General features: G+C 64.7%; 2 protein-coding genes across 6 annotated transcripts in view; one reads left to right on the plus strand and one right to left on the minus strand.

The window, feature by feature from the left end:
• Positions 1-12,438, minus strand: part of DNM2 (dynamin 2) — a 38,109-nt gene extending 25,671 nt beyond the window's left edge. For 2 of the 5 annotated variants that reach the window (XM_039391352.1, XM_039391349.1), the window contains exons 1-5: positions 12,163-12,434; positions 3,972-4,045; positions 2,135-2,284; positions 1,317-1,520; positions 704-802 (exon numbers count right to left, since the gene is read on the minus strand). In XM_039391352.1, coding sequence (XP_039247286.1) covers positions 704-802; positions 1,317-1,520; positions 2,135-2,284; positions 3,972-4,045; positions 12,163-12,323 — 688 coding nt within the window. In that variant the 5' untranslated portion in view covers positions 12,324-12,434. Of the gene's footprint in view, positions 1-703; positions 803-1,316; positions 1,521-2,134; positions 2,285-3,971; positions 4,046-12,162 lie in introns of all 5 variants that reach the window. The other 3 variants (XM_039391347.1, XM_039391348.1, XM_039391351.1) reach the window with 3 other exon arrangements.
• Positions 12,439-12,844: 406 nt separating this feature from the next.
• Positions 12,845-16,674, plus strand: QTRT1 (queuine tRNA-ribosyltransferase catalytic subunit 1). The gene is made up of 10 exons (XM_039391346.1): positions 12,845-13,389; positions 13,498-13,566; positions 13,743-13,881; positions 14,401-14,479; positions 14,570-14,685; positions 15,323-15,461; positions 15,576-15,651; positions 15,778-15,887; positions 15,972-16,056; positions 16,152-16,674. Exons 1-10 carry the CDS (start codon positions 13,150-13,152, stop codon positions 16,302-16,304), a joined length of 1,206 nt encoding a protein of 401 aa, XP_039247280.1. The 5' UTR covers positions 12,845-13,149; the 3' UTR covers positions 16,305-16,674.
• The last annotated feature ends 2,286 nt before the right edge of the window (positions 16,675-18,960 follow it).

The raw sequence follows: 18,960 nt of genomic DNA on the forward strand, positions 1-18,960 counted from the left end.
TGACCCCAGGGACACCCAGAGTGACCCAAGGGGGACACAAGGACACCCAGAGTGACCTGAGGGGGGACACAAGGGACACCCAGACTGACCCCAGGGGGACACAGGGGACACCCAGAGTGACCTGAGGGGGGACACAGGGGACACCCAGAGTGACCCCAGGGGGACACAGGGGACACCCAGAGTGACCCCAGGGGGACACAGGGGACACCCAGAGTGACCCCAGAGGGACACAGGGGACACCCAGAGTGACCCCAGGGGACACAGGGGACACCCAGACTGACCCAAGGGACACCCAGACTGACCCCAGGGGGACACAGGGGACACCCAGAGTGACCCCAGGGGGACACAGGGGACACCCAGACTGACCCAAGGGACACCCAGAGTGACCCCAGGGGGACACAGGGGACACCCAGAGTGACCCCAGGGGACACAGGGGACACCCAGAGTGACCCCAGGGGACACAAGGGACACCCAGAGTGACCCAAGGGACACCCAGAGTGACCCGAGGGGGACACAGGGGACACCCAGAGTGACCCCAGGGGACACAGGGGACACCCAGAGTGACCCCAGGGGACACAGGGGACACCCAGAGTGACCCCAGGGGACACAAGGGACACCCAGACTGACCCAAGGGACACCCAGAGTGACCCCAGGGGACACAGGGGACACCCAGAGTGACCCCAGGCCCCGGGCCCCGCCGTACCTCTCCGTAGGGGCAGCAGTTTGTTCTCCAGCACGTCCCGGGCGTCGGTGCCCTCGTCCATCAGGTCCAGCTTGGTGATGACCCCGATCGTCCGCAGCCCTGCGGCAGCAGAGCCAGCAATCAATCAGTCAATCAATGCCAATTAATCACATCCTAACGAGCCTGGGGGGGGGCGGAACCCAACAGGGACCCACGGCCCCGAGCGCAACCCGAGGATGGGGGGGAGGAGGAGGAAGAGGAGGAGGAAGAGAAGAGGGAAGAGAAGCCCTTTGGCATCAAAATCCATCAGTGGAGAAAGTGGCAGAGAGGAGGAGAACAAGGAGGAGGAGGAGGAGGAGGAGGAAGAGGAGGAGGGAAGAGAAGCCCTTTGGTATCAAAATTGACCAGAAAGTGGCAAAGAGGATGAGAAGGAGAACAAGGAGTAGGAAGAGGAGGAGGAGGAGGAGGAAAGAGAAGCCCTTTGGCATCAAAATTGACCAGTGGAGAAAGTGGAAGAGGAGAAGGAGAACAAGGAGGAGAAGGAAGAGGAGGGAAGAGAAGCCCCTCTGGCACCAAAACCCCACGCCAGCCCCGACACTTCCCAGCTCCTGGGGAGCCCCCCCAGCCCTCTGACCTTGGGGGTCGACCTCCTTGGCCATCTTGAGGGCGTCGGAGTTGGCCAGGTCCATGTTGGCCGGGGTGACGGCCAGGATGAGGCTGCTCTCCCTGCTGATGAACTGCAGGATCATGTCCCTGATCTGGAACTCGATGTCCTGGGGCTGGTCCCCCACCGGCACCTTGGTGATGCCCGGCAGGTCGATCAGGGTCAGGTTCAGCACTGGGGGGGGGCACGGAGGGGGTGCAATCAGGGGGTTGGAGGGGTTTTGGGAAACACCTCTGGGATCGTCCTGACCCCACCTCGGCACCCAGAGCACGGCCCCACATCAAAGGGTGACTCCCCCTCTTCCCTGGGCAGCCCATTCCAAGGCCTGACCACCCTCCCTGGGCAGCCCATTCCAAGGCCTGACCACCCTCCCTGGGAAGGATTTCTCCTGGATGTCCAACCCACAGCTCCAGGCTGTGCCCTCTCATCCAGGGAGCAGAGCCCGACCCTCCCGGCTCCCCCCTCCTCTCAGGGGGTTGCAGAGAGCCAGAAGGTCCCCCCTGAGCCTCCTCCTCTCCAGGCTGAGCCCCCCCAGTTCCCTCAGCTGCTCCAGCCCTTTCCTCAACCCCGTTCCCTTCTCCGGACACGCTCCAGCCCCTCCACACCCTCCCTAAACTGGGCCCAGCACTCGAGGTGAGGCCTCCCCAGTGCCCAGCCCAGGGGCACAACCACCCCCTGCCCCTGCCGGCCCCAGCCCAGCTGGGTGTCCTCCTTTTCCCGGGGTTTTCCCGGGGTTTTCCCGGGGTTTTCCCAGCGGGAGGAGCCCCGGGGGGGAGGGATCCCCTCACCGTGGGGCGAGTAGACGCGCAGGTTGATGGGCACGGGGGAGATGCCCTTGTTGGTGCCCGTCACCCGGTCGGTCTCCGCCTCGATCTCCTGCCGCACCTCGTCGAAGTCCGTGAACTTCTTGGATTTGCAGTGCAGGAACTCGGCATATTCTGGAAAAGGAGCGGGGACAGACCTGGAAAACGGGGAACTGCCGGCACCTCCGGCACAGGGAAGGGGAGCGCCGGGTCTGAGAGATCCTGATCCGGGGATGGAGAGGGGAGAAGGGGATGGAGAACGTGGAGAAGGGGCTGGAAAGTGGGAGAGGGGGATGGAGAACGTGGAGAAGGGGATGTAGAGTGGGAGAGTTGGAGAAGGTGGCAGGAGAAGGGGTGGAGAGGGAAGATGGAGAGCAGGAGAAGGGGCTGGAGAACAGGAGCAGTGTCTGGAGAGCAGGAGAAGGGGCTGGAGAACAGGAGAAGGGTCTGGAGAGCAGGAGAAGGGGCTGGAGAACAGGAGCAGTGTCTGGAGAGCAGGAGAAGGGGCTGGAGAACAGGAGCAGTGTCTGGAGAGTAGGAGAAGGGGATGGAGAGCAGGAGCAGTGTCTGGAGAGCAGGAGAAGGGGCTGGAGAACAGGAGCAGTGTCTGGAGAGCAGGAGAAGGGGCTGGAGAACAGGAGAAGGGTCTGGAGAGCAGGAGAAGGGGCTGGAGAACAGGAGCAGTGTCTGGAGAGCAGGAGAAGGGGCTGGAGAACTCGTGGGAGCAGCTGAGGGAGCTGGGAGGGCTCAGCCTGGAAAAAGGAGGCTCCGGGGGGACCTTCTGGCTCCCCACAATTCCCTGGAAGGAGGTGGAGCCAGGGGGGGTTGGTCCCTTCTCCCAAGGGACAGGACGAGAGGAAACGGCCTCGAGTTGTGCCAGGGGTGGGTTCAGGTTGGATTTTGGGAGAACTGCTGCCTGGGAAGGGTTTGGCAGCCCTGGCACAGCTGCCCGGGGCAGGGGGGGAGTGCCCATCCCTGGAAGTGCCCAAAGCCTGTGGATGTGGCACTCGGGGACACGGCTCAGGGGCGGCCTTGGAGAAGGGTTGGAAAGGAGGCTTTTCCAACCCAAAGCGTCCCGTGATTCCCTGACCCCACCAGCTTCCTGGAGAAGTGACAGTGTGTCTCTGCAGACAGCGGGATCACAGTGGGATCACGGCTCCCTGGATCCTGGATCCACCCCAGGAAGAGGGATTTCAACAGATCAGGGGCCAGGATGGTGCAACTTCCTTCCTCCTTCCCTGGGCAGGGGGTGGGGAGGGAGGGAAAACCCCACCCTGTGCCAGGGCTGGAATATCCAGGACTCCTCATCCTCCTGGACACCTCCTCCCCCATCCCAGAGATCTTATCCCTCATCCTGGACACCTCATCCCCCACCCCAGGAGTTCTTATCCCCCATCCCATCAGCCAAAGGCCACGAGACCGGTTTTTCCCAACCCCTCCCCTCCGCTCCCAGGCCCTGGGAATCCCTGGAATTCCCTGGACAGGTCACTGGGAACAAAGGTCAGCAGAGGCTGCGGAGCAGGACTGACCAAATCCAGGATTTTGGGCAGAGCAAGGGCCCGGCTGGTGCAGGGAAAAGGGATGAAGGAACTGCCTGAGGAGATCGGGTTGGGAAAATGAGTCATCCCTTGGTGTTCCCTGGCATTCCTTCAGCCCCTGTGGAATTCCCTGGCACTCCTTCAGCCCCCGTGGAATTCCCTGGCACTCCTTCAGCCCCCGTGGAATTCCCTGGCACTCCTTCAGCCCCCGTGGAGTTCCCTGGCGTTCCTGGCTCTGATGTGTGTAAAAACCAGCGGGAATTCCCTGTTTTCCAGCCCTGTACCTGTCTTGGAGAAGATGAGCTGCAGGATGAGAGGCCGGCGAGTGACAATTCCAGAGCCGCGGGGAAGGAAATCCCTGGAAAGGGAGGAAAAGGGGTTCAGGGACGTGGGTCAGTGAGGGAATGGATCCAGCTGATCCCCCCCCCGATCCTGGGGGGCACTGGGAAGGACGGGAGGGGGTCGGGCACGCGTGGGATCGGTCCCTGCTCTCCTGGAGGAGGGAAAAGGATGTTCCCGGGAACGGGGAATTAAAGCAGGAATTAAATCAAGACCCAGAAACTTCAAGGCCTGCTGGGTTTTAACACCTCAATAATCCAGAGGGGGAAAAACCTCAGTGGAGGGATGAACCCACCACTGCCTCTTCATTCCCTAAAATCCCACAGTCTCACCCCGTTTCCCTAAAAATCCCCCCCGTGAAGAGCAAAACAAGGCACAGATCCCACAGAATTCCTCTGGCATCGGTGCCTGGAGCTCTGGGGGGGAGGGAATTCTGCCTGGCAAAGGTGCTGCCCCGATGGGAAGTTGGGATCAGGGCTGGCACCGCCCCCTTCCCGAGCCGAGGGCGCCGGGAATGGGACGGGGAAGCTCCTTCCTGCTGGGAAAGGGAAGCGATAAGAGCTCCCGGGGCAGCTCCCGGGGCAGCTCCGGGCGGATTTACGGCTCCAGGGGGGAGAGAACAGGTGGAATCTCCGCTGGGCACGGAGGGTGGCACCGGAGGGTGGCACCGGCACCGCGCCCAGGGAGCGGCTCCTGGCCGGGAATGACCCGGCCTGGACGTCAGCGGGGTCGGGAATGACAGCGGGGACATCCCGATCCCGATATCCTGATCCCGATATCCTGACCCCGATATCCTGACCCCGACATCCTGATCCCGACATCCCGATCCCGACATCCTGACCCCGACATCCTGACCCCGATATCCTGACCCTGATATCCTGACCCCGATATCCTGACTCTGACATCCTGACCCTGATATCCTGATCCCGATATCCTGACCCCGATATCCTGACTCTGACATCCTGACCCTGATATCCTGATCCCGACATCCTGACCCCGATATCCTGACCCTGATATCCCGATCCCGACATCCCGATCCCGACATCCTGACCCCGACATCCTGACCCCGACATCCTGATCCCGACATCCTGACCCCGACATCCTGACCCTGATATCCTGATCCCGATATCCTGACCCTGATATCCTGATCCCGACATCCTGATCCTGACATCCTGACCCCGATATCCTGACCCCGATATCCTGACCCCGATATCCTGACCCTGATATCCTGATCCCGACATCCTGATCCTGACATCCTGACCCTGATATCCTGACCCTGATGTCCTGACCCTGATATCCTGACCCTGATATCCTGACCCTGATATCCTGACCCCGATATCCTGACCCTGACATCCTGATCCCAACATCCTGATCCCGACATCCTGACCCTGATATCCTGACCCTGATGTCCTGACCCTGATATCCTGACCCTGATATCCTGATCCCGACATCCTGACCCCGACATCCTGACCCCGACATCCTGACCCCGACATCCTGATCCCGATATCCTGATCCCGACATCCTGATCCTGACATCCTGACCCTGATATCCTGACCCTGATGTCCTGACCCTGATATCCTGACCCTGATATCCTGACCCTGATATCCTGACCCCGATATCCTGACCCTGACATCCTGATCCCAACATCCTGATCCCGACATCCTGACCCTGATATCCTGACCCTGATGTCCTGACCCTGATATCCTGACCCTGATATCCTGATCCCGACATCCTGACCCCGACATCCTGACCCTGACATCCCGATCCTGACATCCTGACCCTGACATCCTGACCCTGATATCCTGACCCTGATATCCTGACCCCGTCACCCCGACCCCGACATCCCGACCCCAACATCCCAACCCCGATATCCCGACCCCGACACCCCAATCCCAACATCCCAACCCCGACACCCCAATCCTGACATCTCAATCCTGACATCTCAATCCTGACATCCCAACCCCGATATCCCGACCCCGTCACCCCGACCCCAACATCCCAACCCCGACATCCCAACCCCGACACCCCAATCCCAACATCCCAATCCCGACACCCCAATCCCGACACCCCAATCCTGACATCCTGACCCCGACCCCGCAGCCTCAAGGGCAAACCCCGATCCCTTGTCCTGAGCAGCCCCCGGAATGTGGGTTTATCTCCCCGGAAAAGCACTTCCTGCCCAACCGGGAGGACAAGTCCCGGGGAAAGGCCCCGGGACGGCCCCGGGGCGGCTCCCAGAGGGAAAAAAGGGGGAAAGAAACCCCAGGGGAGGCCCCAAAACCAGCCCCGAGGCCCCGCCGAGCCCGGGGTGAGGAGCGTTGGTCCCACAGGGAACGCTGGTCCCACAGGGAATGCTGGTCCCACAGGGAATGTTGGTCCCACAGGGAATTCTGGTCCCACAGGGAATTCTGGTCCCACAGGGAATGTCGGTCCCAGGGTGACCCCCCTGGATCCAACCCCCTCGGCTGTGCTGCTCCCTTCTCCCAGCCCCAACTCCAGGGATAAGGAGGGGACCCCCCCGGCATTCCCGAGGTTGGGAGGGGGTGACGAGGAGCACCCCCGGGGCGTTCCCTGCGGGAAGGAGGTGACGTGGGTGTCACGGAGCTCCGGGCGGCCCCGTGTCCGGGGTCGGCAGGATCCTGGCCCCGGAGTGACGTGGGAACGGCTCCGGGACAAACCCCGCGGTGACGTGGGAGCGGCCCCGGGAGCGGGAATGGCCCGGGAAGGCTCCCGGGGCCGGCGGGAGCTGCCGAAGGCGCGCCCGGATCCTCCCTCCCCCCTGGATCCAGGTGTGCCCGGGGAAAAAGGGACACGGGGACAAAGGGACAAAGGGCACAGGGTGGAGGAAGCGCCTTGGGAACATCCCGTTCCCAGGGAAGTGTCACCTGGGGAAGCACCTGAGCGCGGCCGAGGCCCTGCCTGATCCCTGCCTGACTCCTGCCTGGCCCTGCTTGTCCTTGCCTGGTCCCTGCCTGTCCCTGCTCATCCCTACCTGATCCCTGCCTGATCCCTGCCTGTCCCTGCTCATCCCTACCTGATCCCTGCCTGATCCCTGCCTGACTCCTGCTCATCCCTGCCTGTCCCTGCCTGATTCCCACCTGACTCCTGCCTGTCCCTGCTTGTCCCTGTCTGATCCCTGACTGTCCTTCCATGTCCTTGCCTGATCCCTGCCTGTCCCTGCTTGCCCCTACCTGATCCCTGCCTGATTCCTACCTGACTCCTGCCTGTCCCTGCTTGCCCCTACCTGATCCCTGTCTGATTCCTGCCTGTCCCTGCCTGATCCCTGCCCGTCCTTCCATGTCCCTGCCTGATCCCTGCCTGTCCCTGCCTCATCCCAGCCCCTTCCCTCTCCGATCCCAAGCTCCCGCTGACCTTGCCAGCTCCTCCCCAGCGGCCCCACCCGTGGCACCTCTTACCCAAAATCCAGGGAAAAGACAACTCCGAGTCCCCGGGAAGAGCCCCCCTCCCGCTGTGCCCCGTTCCCCGGGTCTCTCCCACCTCCCAGTTCCCTTCAGCTCCACTTCCAGCCAGATCTTCCACTGGGAAACAATTCCCCGCTCCCGTTCCCGGCTCAATTCCCGTTCCTCTGGTGATCATCCCTCCAAACCCACTCTGGATTCACCCCCAGACCCCTCCAACGCAGCTCCACCAGATCCAGGGGGATTTTCCCGTGGGAAATCCCTCGGGATGGGTCGCTGCCACCTCCATCCTCCCGTGGGACGGAGTCCTCCCTCCGGCTCCAAATCCCAGCCGGAGCCACCGCCCCCAAATCCTGGGGTTTGCCACCACTCCGGGGCCTCCGAGGCACTTCAGGGAGCGTCTCCAGCATCCCGGCGGGAACGGGGACGCTCCCAGGGCGGGATGAGGATTCCCGGCCATGTCCACTCCCCAATCCCGGCTTTCTCCTCGGCCCGGCCACCCCGGGGGCTCATAATGCCCCATTGAGGTCGGGATCCGCCGGGATCATCCCCACCCCCGGCCCACAACGGCTCCATTGTCCCCGGGGCCGGAGACGGCTCCGGGAAGGGCCCGGCCGGCGGGATTTGTGGGAGCGGGGCCGGGACGAGGCTCCACGCGGGGCTCCGGGGGCTGATCCCGCTCACGATCCCGTTTCCCTGCCGGGCTCCGAGCCCTCCGTGCCCCTCCCGTTAAACCGGAGCATCGTGGCTCTCCCGGCCCCACCGGCCGGGCCCTTCCCCACGGAGCAATTCCAGCCCAACTGGGCGGATTCAGGGATCCAGAGCGTTCCCTGAATCCCAATCCCGGGTCCCTCCGCAGGGATTCGGAGCTCTGAAGGCTCCTCGGGATCTTCCTCCCGGGCACGGGGGTGTTTTGGGGCTAAAAACCACCAAAACGGGGCCACGGCGCAGATGTGGGTTCCCAACGTGGAGCCAGGTTCCCAACAGGGATCCAAATTCCCAATATGGATCCAGGTTCCCAACACAGATCCAGGACCCCAACACAGATTCAGGTTCCCAACACAGATCCAGGTTCCCAACAGGGATCCAGGTTCCCAACACAGATCCAGGATCCCAACACAGACCCAGGTTCCCCACATGGATCCAAATTCCCAGTATGGAACCAGGTTCCCAACACAGATCCAGGACCCCAACACAGATCCAGGTTCCCAACAGGGATCCAGGTTCCCAACACAGATCCAGGCTCCCCACACGGATCCGAATTCCCAATACAGATCCAAATTCCCAACACAGATCCAGGCTCCCAACACAGATCCAGGTTCCCAACACAGATCCAGGCTCCCCACATGGATCCAAATTCCCAATATGGATCCAGGCTCCCAACACAGATCCAGGTTCCCTACACGGATCCGGGCTCCCCACACGGATCCAAATTCCCAACACAGATCCAGGTTCCCAACACAGATCCAGGCTCCCCACACGGATCCAGGCTCCCCACACGGATCCAGGCTCCCCACACGGATCCAAATTCCCAATATAAATCCAGGCTCCCAACACAGATCCAGGCTCCCCACATGGATCCAGGTTCCCCACACGGATCCAAATTCCCAACACAGATCCAGGTTCCCAACACAGATCCAGGCTCCCCACATGGATCCAGGTTCCCCACATGGATCCAGGCTCCCCACATGGATCCAGGCTCCCCACACGGATCCAGGCTCCCCACACGGATCCAGGCTCCCCAGCGGCTCAGAAAAGCCAGGATCCAGCTCCAAGAGCTGCCCGGACGGGGCAGCCGAGCCAATCCAACCCCCCCCCATCGATCCCGGCTCGATGGATCCGCGTGGCCGGAACAGCCCCGAGGCCTCGGCTCGTCCCGGCCGTCGGAATCCGCCGCCCATCCCGGAGAAACGCTCGATGGGGCCGGCCTGGGACACACTCCAGGGGCAGAAATCCCGAAATTCCCCCCTCACGGGTGGGATAACGACCCCCGGCCCGATTCCCAAGGATCCCAATGGATTGAGGAGCCGGGGTGCCGGACATGCCGAGGGGTAATTAGCTGTAATTAGCACAACCTGCCCAACGAGGTGGGCGAGGATTCCCGGATGGAGCCGACCCGGCAGATCCGGCCTCCGACTCCGACCCCTCAACGCTCCGGCACAAAGGCTTTAATTACCAGGGGTGGTAATTAGAGGCTGCCAAAATTCCCACCGGCAGGAATTCAGGAGGGGGAATAACTCCACTGTCTGCACCCCCACTGCTCCTCTCCCTCCCTCCCACCGCGCTGGAAAAGCTGGAAGAGCCCAACTCCAGGGTGTGAATCCGACCTGTGCCGGGATAGGAGGGCGGGAAAAGGGACACGCAGAGCAGCCCGGGACAGCGGGAAAATCCCGGGGGGGGTTTTTTGGGAATGTTAAGGTTCAGGGGAGGGGACATCCCGGCTGTTGGTGTTCCGGGATCCCTCGGCAGGATGTGGACGGAGGAAGAGGCAGCCCCGGATGGAGGGGCAGGAGAGGACGGGAGGGAAGAGCGGGAGTCGGGAATCGGGAGCAAAGAGCAGGACTCGGCTCCGCATGGATGGAGAGAGAGCCCGAGGGCCGCGGGAGCTGAGCCAGGAACGGGGGCAGGGACGGGAAGGAAAAGGGTCGGGAAGGAAAAGGGTCGGGAAGGAAAAGGGTCGGGGAAGCGGCGGCTCCACTGGCGGTGCCAGTTTGGGGGGTCTGGGGGGGATTTGGGGAGGATCGGGGGTGGATTTCGGGAGGATGTGGGGAGGATACGGGGAGAATTTGGGGTGGATTTGGGGAGGATGTGGGAAGGATTTGGGGAGGATCTGGAGAGGATCTGGGGGGGATTTGGGGTGGATTTGGGGAGGATTTTGGGAGGATGTGGAGAGGATCTGGGGAGGATTTGGGGAGGACCTGGAGAGGATTTCAGGAGGACGTGGGGAGGATTTGGGGAGGATCTGGGGGGATTTGGGGGGGATTTGGGGAGGATTTTGGGAGGATGTGGAGAGGAGCGGGGGATTTGGGGAGGACCTGGAGAGATTTATGTGGGGGGGCGTGGGGGGGGGGGGGGGGGAGGATTTTTGGGAGGATGTGGGAAGGATTTGGGGAGGATCTGGGGAGGATTTGGGAAGGATGTGGGGAGGATGTGGGGAGGATTTGGGGAGGATTTGGGGAGGATCTGGGGAGGATCTGCAGAGGATCTGGGGTGAATTTGGGGAGGATCTGAAGAGGATCTGGGGAGGACTTAGGGAGGATCTGAGGAGGATCTGGAGAGGATCTGGGAAGGATTTGGAGAGGATCTGAGAAAGGATCTGGGGAGGATTTGGGGAGGATGGGGGGAGGATCCTTCCCCCTGGCTGGGCAGGACGGGCTCTGCTCCCCGTTATCAGAACAGCCCCACCCTGCCTGGGTGTGTGGGGGCCTCGTCTGGTCCCACCCAGAGCCCCATCTGTGCCCGGGATCCCCGATCCCATCCCGCTCCAGGGGCTCGGCCCTCTCTTGGGGACACACGGCCCCGACCTGTCTCGGGGGCCAGGGGATGGGTCCTGGTGGGGTGGGCTGGGCTGGGGCACCCCCGTGTCCGTGGAGACCCCCTGTGTCCATGGAAATCCCCTGTGTCCATGGAAAGCCCCTGTGTCCATGGAGCCCCCGGTGTCTGTGGAAACCCCCTGTGTCCATGGAGCCCCCCCTGTGTCCGTGGAAACCCCCTGTGTCCATGGAGCCCCCGGTGTCTGTGGAAACCACCTGTGTCCATGGAACCCCCCTGTGTCCGTGGAACCCCTCCCTGTGTCCGTGGAAACCCCTGTGTCCATGGAAACCCCCTGTGTCCGTGGAAACCCCCTGTGTCCATGGAACCCCCTCTGTCCATGGAACCCCCTGTGTCCATGGAACCCCCCTGTGTCCGTGGAAACCCCCTGAGTCCATGGAGCCCCCCCTGAGTCCATGGAGACCCCCCTGAGTCCATGGAGACCCCCAGAGTCCCCTGTTCCCACGGAGACCCCCGTGCCCGTGGAATCCTTCGTGTCCGTAGAACCCTCCCTGTCCATGAAACCCTCCATATCCATGGGACCCCTCATATCCATGGAACCCTCCATGTCCATGGAAAACCTCCCCCCTTGTGCACGGAACCCTCCATATCCATGGAACCCTCCATATCCATGAACCCCCCCCCGTGTCCATGGAACCCCTCATATCCATGGAAGCCTCCATATCCATGGAAAACCTCCCCCCTTGTGCACGGAACCCTCTATATCCATGGAACCTCCCCTTGTGCACGGAACCCCCCATATCCACGGAACCCTCCATATCCATGGAACCCCCCCGTGCCCACGGAACCCCCCATATCCACGGAACCCTCCATATCCATGGAACCCCCCCGTGCCCACGGAACCCTCCGTTCCCACGGAGACCCCCGTGCCCACAGAGCCTCCCGCGTCGCCGGAGCCGCCCCTGCCCCTTTCCCTTACGCCATTTCCGTACTGCCCCCCCTCCCCTCCTTCCCCTCCCCTCCTTCCCCTCCCCTCCCTCCCCCCGCGCAGCGCTCGGGGCCCGTCGCGCCCTTTGCGCACCTTTTGCGCCCCTTTTGCGCACTTTGCGCAGCGCGGGCCCCGCTCGCCGCGGCCGCGCCCTTCGGGAAGGCGGCGGGGGCGCGACCCGCGACTCGGCCTCTTTAACCCCCCCGGCTCCTCCCCCGCCGTCCCCCCGGAGCTCACCGGCCCACGAAGTTCTCGAGCACCGAGCTCTTGCCCGCGCTCTGCCCGCCCACCACGGCGATCTGCGGCAGGTCGAGGTGGCAGCTCTGGCCGATGGAGCTGAAGGCGTCCTGCAGCTTGTTGACCAGCGGGATGAGCTCCTCCATGCCGCGGTTCCCCATGGCGGGGCCGGGAGCGGCGGCGGCTCCTCCTCGCGGGGCCCGGGGCGGCGGCGGCGGCGGCGGCCAAACTTCCCCTCAGAGTCTCGCCATCCGGGCCCGCCCCCCGCCCCGCCAGCGCCGTCGCCATTGGCCGGCCCGGCTGTCCGTCAAGCAGGCGCGCCGAGCTGAGTGGGGCTGCGCGCTGCCAATCATCTCGGAGGGCGGGTGGAGAAGCGCCAGCCCTTTCTTTATTGGACGTGCGCCGCGTCGCTCATGATTCCCAGCCAATGGGAGCCGCGTCAGCTGAGGGGAATAGCGGTGTAGTCCCGCCTCGCTGCGGCGGTTCTGCTGTTTCATTAGTGGAAAGGGCAGCCGCTCAGAAGCGAGGGCCAATCACCGCTCAGGACACGCGGAGGAGCCCGCCCGCCTCTCTTCACCCCGCCCTCTCTCCCATTGGACAGCACGACCGCCACTCTAACCGGGCTGACCACCCCGGAGGCGGAGAAGAGAAAATGCCCCTCGCGATTCGCCAGTCAGATGTCAATCAGCAAGCTCTTCCCACTGATTGGCTGTTGAGGCGCTTTCCGCCCTCCCCGGGCACGTCCCTGGGACGATTATACGCGCACAAAGAGCGACACTCCGAAGGCGAAGCCTCGGGGCCGAGTCCCCACCACGTACCCTGAGAGGCCACCCCGGTGAGGGCAGCAGAGCCCATTCCTGTTGTTTGCAGGCCGGAGTGAGGGGGAAGTGTCTCTGAGGTTGGACCCTCACAACAGGGCCCAACATGGCGCCCGCGTTGCCCCGGTAACGGCCACTTCCTGCGGCACTTCCGGCCGGTGAGCCCAAGATGGCGGCGCCCATGGCGGGCGCCGGGCCGGGGCCGCTCCCGGTGCTTCGGGTCGTGGCCGAGTGCGGGCGAAGCCGCGCCCGGGCCGGGGAGCTGCGGCTGCCGCGGGGGACCGTGCCCTGCCCCGTCTTCATGCCCGTGGGCACCCGCGGCACCGCCAAGGGCCTCACGGCCGCGCAGCTGGCGGCGCTGGGCTGCCGCATCTGCCTCGGCAACACCTTCCACCTGGGCACGAGGCCGGTGAGCGGCGACGGGGGAGGCAAGGGGGGGCTGGAGGGGGGGAGTCCGTTCCCAGACCACCCCCTGACGTGATTCCCAAGCTCCAGGTGACCCCTTTTCCCCCGGCAGGGCCCGGAGCTGATCCGGCGTTCCGGGGGCCTCCACGGATTCATGGACTGGCCCCACAACCTGCTGACGGTGAGGGGGGGGTGGGAACCCCCCTACTTTTGGGGGGGGGACACCCCCGGGACACCCAACCCCAGGGGCTCCTTGACCCCTCCCCCCAATTTTGGGTCTCCCCCCCACCCAAATAACTGGGCTGAGGGGGTTTCTGTGCCCCCCCCTCCCCAATTTTGGGTGTGTCCCCCCCCCAGGACAGCGGGGGGTTCCAGATGGTGTCCCTGGCGCAGCTGTCGGAGGTGTCGGAGGAGGGGGTTCTGTTCCGACCCCCCCACGGGGGGGACGAGATCCTGCTGAGCCCGGAGAAATCCATCGAGATCCAGAACGCCCTGGGTGAGCTGGGGGGGGGGGCAAAATCCAAGGGGGGGGAATCCCAGGACCCCCACAATCCCCCCTTGGATCCCTGCCAGGGCCCTGAACCCTCAAAATCCCCTCAGCACACCCCCCCTAGGGCCCTGACCCCCCAAATCTAAGGGAGGGGTCCTAAAATCCAAGAGGGCTGTCCCAGGACATCCCCAACCCCTCCTTGTCCCCCCTGACCCCCCAAATCCAAGGAGGGGAGGGCCCAAAATCCAAGGGGGTTTCCCAGAGCACCCCCAACCCCTCCTTGCCCCCCCTGACCCCCCAAATCCAAGGAGGAGGGCCCAAAATCCATGGGGTGGGGGGGTGGTGTCCCAGGACGCCCCCAACCTCCCCCCGGGTTCCTGAACCCCCAAATCCCAAAGAAGGGCTGTCCCAGCAGACCCCCAACACCACCCCCCAGAACCCTTACGCCCCCAAATCCAAGGGAGGGGGCCCAAAATCCAAAGGGGGGGTCCCAGGTTCCCCCTAACCCCCTCGTGCACCCCCCAGGCGCCGATATCGTGATGCAGTTGGACGACGTCGTGAGCAGCACCACGACGGGGCCGCGGGTGGAGGAGGCCATGGACAGGTGGGAACCCCCCCAGGGACCCCCCTGGGACCCCCCTGGGCCCTCAGGGACCCCCCCCCCGACCCCCCCTCTCCCCGTGCCCCCCCCCAGGTCCGTGCGGTGGCTCGATCGCTGCGTGGCCGCTCACGCGCGCCCGGGGGAGCAGCTGCTCTTCGCCATCATCCAGGGGGGGCTGGAGCCCGCCCTGCGCCAGCGCTGCATCCAAGGTGGGGCCTTCCTCGGCACCAGCATCACCCTCAGCATCATCCTCACCCCCCCCACCTTCCTCACTCTTCCTGTTCTCACCCCATCCCTGGCAGGGGGTGGGTCCGGGGGGGACTCTGGGGTGTCTGCAGGAGGTTCGGGGGTCCTGGGGAGGTTCAGGGGGGGTCCAGAGGGGTTCAGAGGGATCTGGGGAGGTTCAGGGGGGTCCAGAGGGGTTCAGAGGGATCTGGGGGGGTTCAGGGGGATCCGGGGGGGGTGTTCAGGACAGTCCAAGGGGGTTCAGAAGAGGGTTTAGGGTGCTCAGGGCAGTCCAGGGGGGTTCAGGACAGTCAGGGGGGCCTAAGGAGGGCTTAGGGGGCTCAGGGGGGTATAGGGGGTTCAGGGCAGTCTGGGGGGCTTCAGGGCAGTCTGGGGGGGCTCAGGGGGGTATAGGGGGTTCAGGGCAGTCTGGGGGGCTTCAGGGCAGCCTGGGGGGGCTCAGGAGGGTATAGGGAGTTCAGGAGGGTTTGGGGGATTCAGGACAGTCTGGGGGGGGCTCAGGAGGGTTTTGGGTGTTCAAGGCGGTCCAGGGGGGCACAGGGTGGCCCGGAGGTGCTCAGGGGGGTCCATGGGGGTCTCACAGCCCCCCCCCATCCTCAGCCATGACCCAGCGGGACGTGCCGGGCTTTGCCATCGGGGGCCTGAGCGGGGGCGAGGACAAGGGGCGGTTCTGGCGCGCGGTGAAGTTCAGCGCCGAGCGCCTGCCCCGGGACAAGCCCCGGTACCTCATGGGCGTCGGGTGAGTGACTCCGGGGGGGGATTTGTCACTCCTGCCACCTGCCCCTGCCCCCCCCCAGGGCGGGGGAGACCCCCCGAGTCACCCCCTGTCCCTGATTTCCCCCCCCTCCCACAGCTACGCCACCGACCTGGTGGTTTGCGTGGCGCTGGGCTGTGACATGTTCGACTGCGTGTTCCCCACCCGCACCGCGGTAAGGGGGCTCTGGGGGGGGGGTTAGGGGACCCCAGGGGGGCTCTGGGGGGGGGTTAGGGGACCCCCGTGCCCCTCCCCTCCCGAGGGACCCCCTTGACCTGCCCCTCCCCGCGCCCCCCGGCAGCGTTTCGGCTCCGCCCTGGTGCCCTGGGGGTCCCTGCAGCTCAAGAACCAACAGTTCGCCAAAGATTTCCGCCCCATCGACGAGGACTGCGCCTGCCCCACGTGCCAGAGGTGGGCTGGGGGGGTCCAAGGAGGGTCCAAGGGGGGTGTTTAAGGGGTCTGGGGGGGTCTGACCCCCCTCGGTGCCCCCCCCAGGCACAGCCGGGCCTACCTGCACGCGCTGCTCCGCTCCGAGACGGCCGCGCTGCATCTGCTCACCCTGCACAACGTCGCCTACCAGGTGGGGCCGGGGGGGTTTGGGGTGAGGGGGGGGGGTCTCTGGGGGTCTCACCCCCCCTCTAACGCCCTCCCCTGGCCCCCCCCTTTCGCTGGCAGATGAAGCTGATGGGCTCCATCCGGGAGAGCATCCTGAGGCAGCGCTTCCCGGAGTTCGTGCGGGAGTTCATGGACACCATGTACGGGGGGCGGGGGGGGGCCCCCGCCTGGGTGAGGGAGGCTCTGGCCTCTGTGGGCATCACCCTGGACTGACAGGGAACCCCCCCAATCCCAGGGGGACCCCCAGACCCCCCCTATGGTCCCCAATCCCTGGGGGGACACTCAGTGCCCCCCCGTGCCCCCCATTCCCTGGGGGGACACCCAGTGCCCCCCCGTGCCCCCTAATCCCTGGGGAACCCCCCCAGACCCCTCTATGCCCCCCCAGCCCCACTCGTGCCCCCCAATCCTTGGAGGGACCCCTACTCCTCCCCCCATGCCCCCCAGTTCCTGGGAGGCCCCCCCCATCTCCCCCCTCTTTTGTGTGTCCCCCCCCCGTGTATTTTTATATTTTTTATGTGGTTTTTTTACTGCTTTGGGGTTTTTTAAGGGAGGGGGGGAAATAAAGAGTTTGGGGGGAACAGCTCGTGTGGCTCTGAGTGGGTCTGGGGAGCCCAAATGGGTCTGGGGGGCCCAGATGGGTCTGGGGGGCCCAAATGGGTCTGGGGGACACATTTTGGGAACTCAGGAGTGTTGGGGGGGGGAAGAGGAGGTGACTGTGGGGACCCTCAGGGGTCCCAGGGCTGTGGGAGGGAATGGGGGGGGATTTCCAGTGGGGCCATTCCCATTCTCAGTGACCCTTTGGATGTGCTGGGAGGTGACAGTGACGGACCAGGACCCCCCTCAGCGTTGGGGGGGCACAGGGGGGGTCCCTTGAGGGTCTGGAGACTTGGGGGGGCTGTTCTGGGGGTCCCTGGGGAGGTGGATCCCTTGGGAGGTGGATCCCTTGGGAGGTGGATCTCCTGGGAGGTGGGTCCAGGGGGTCTCAGCCCTTGGACAGGGGGGTCCATATGGGGGTCGGGGGGTCCATATGGGGGTCGGGGGGGTCCATATGGGGGTCGGGGGGTCCATATAGGGGTCGGGGGGGTCCATATGGGGGTCGGGGGGGTCCATATAGGGGTCGGGGGGGTCCATATGGGGGTCGGGGGGTCCATATGGGGCTCAGGGGGCTGGACCAGCCCCCCTTCCTGCACCCACCAGCCCCGTTTTCGTCGGGTTGGGGGTCACCCCGTTGGCAGGGCCGGGGTGACAACGTGGCCGGGTCACCTGTGCGGTGGCACCTGCACGGCCACGGTGACACCGGTGTGGCCACGGTGACACCTGTGTGGTGACACCGGCGTGGTGACACCGGTGTGGTGACACCTGTGTGGTGACACCGGCGTGGTGACACCGGTGTGGTGACACCGGCGTGGTGACATCTGCGAGGTGCCACCGGCGTGGCCGCAGGAGGAAGTTTGAGGAGGGATTGGAAGGGGTGGGGTCCCGGCGAGCGGGAAGGGGGACCGAGGGGGGTTTGGGGGTGGGGTCAGGGCCGGGCGTGGCACCTGCGTCACCTGTGCCCGCTCATTTCTGGCGGCCACCGCGGCCACTGAGCCAGTGCCACCCGGGCCGGGATACTGGGAGCCACTGGGAAGGGCTGGGAGCCACTGGGACTTGCTGTGAGTGACCGGGACACACTGGGAGCCACTGGGAAAGGGTGGGAGCAGCTCCTGGGGTTAACTGGGAGACACTGGGAAGGGCTGGGAGCCACTGGGACTCGCTGTGAGTGACCGGGACACACTGGGACATACTGGGAAAGGGTGGGAGCAGCTCCTGGAACGGAGACTGGGACACACTGGGACACACTGGAAAGGGCTGGAACAGCACCTGGGGTTAACTGGGAGATACTGGGAGTAACTGGGAAAGCAATGGGCAGCTCCTGGAATTGAGAGACACTGGGAGTGACTGGGAAAGGCAATGGGCAGCTCCGGGAATTAACTGGGAGACACTGGGAGTAATTGGGAAAGGCAATGGGCAGCTCCGGGAATTAACTGGGAGACACTGGGAATGACTGGGAAAGGCAATGGGCAGCTCCGGGAATTAACTGGGAGACACTGGGAATGACTGGGAAAGGCAATGGGCAGCTCTGGGAATTAACTGGGAGACACTGGGAGTGACTGAGGGAACTGGGAAGGACTGGGAAAGGCCGAACTCTGCACGTGGGCAAACTGGGCAGAACTGGGCAAAGGCTGTGCGGCAAAACCAGAGGGATGAACTGGAAAAGCCCTGGGGTGAACTGGGAGAACTGGGCAGAGCTGGACTCAGCCCCGGGACCCCCGTGGCTCCCCTGAGACCCCCAACTGGTTGGACTGGTGGAACTGGCCGGGCCCCAGCGGTGCCTCCCGCCCTTATCACGGCCGGCGGGGCCTTATCAGGACCTGGAGAGGGAGGGGGGGGAGAGGGGGGACCCTGGAACAGGGGTGGGGAGGGGGGGTCACCCAGGGAGGGACCCCCCACACTGCGGGAGGGGGAGAGGGGGGGAGGGGGGACCCTGGCACAGGGGTGGGGAGGGGGGGTCACCCAGGGATGGACCCCCACCCACTGGGGGAGGGGGAGAGGGGGGGAGAGGGGGGACCCTGGAACAGGGGAGGGGAGGGGGGGTCACCCAGGGACCCCCCACACTGCGGGAGGGGGAGAGGGGGGACCCTGGAACAGGGGAGGGGAGGGGGGGTCACCCAGGGACCCCCCACACTGCGGGAGGGGGTGGTGGGCAGGGGGAGAGGGTGGGTGAGGAGAGAGGGGGGGCTTGGGTGCCCAGCAAGTGGGGGGGTGGGCACTGTGGGGGGGTCTGGGTGCTGTGGGAGGGGGTCTGGGTGCTCTGGGAGGGGGTCTG

The sequence above is a fragment of the Pipra filicauda genome, unplaced genomic scaffold (assembly GCF_003945595.2).
Source record: "Pipra filicauda isolate LSUMZ 115617 unplaced genomic scaffold, ASM394559v2 scaffold942_size106905_pilon, whole genome shotgun sequence".
Taxonomy (NCBI): domain Eukaryota; kingdom Metazoa; phylum Chordata; class Aves; order Passeriformes; family Pipridae; genus Pipra; species Pipra filicauda.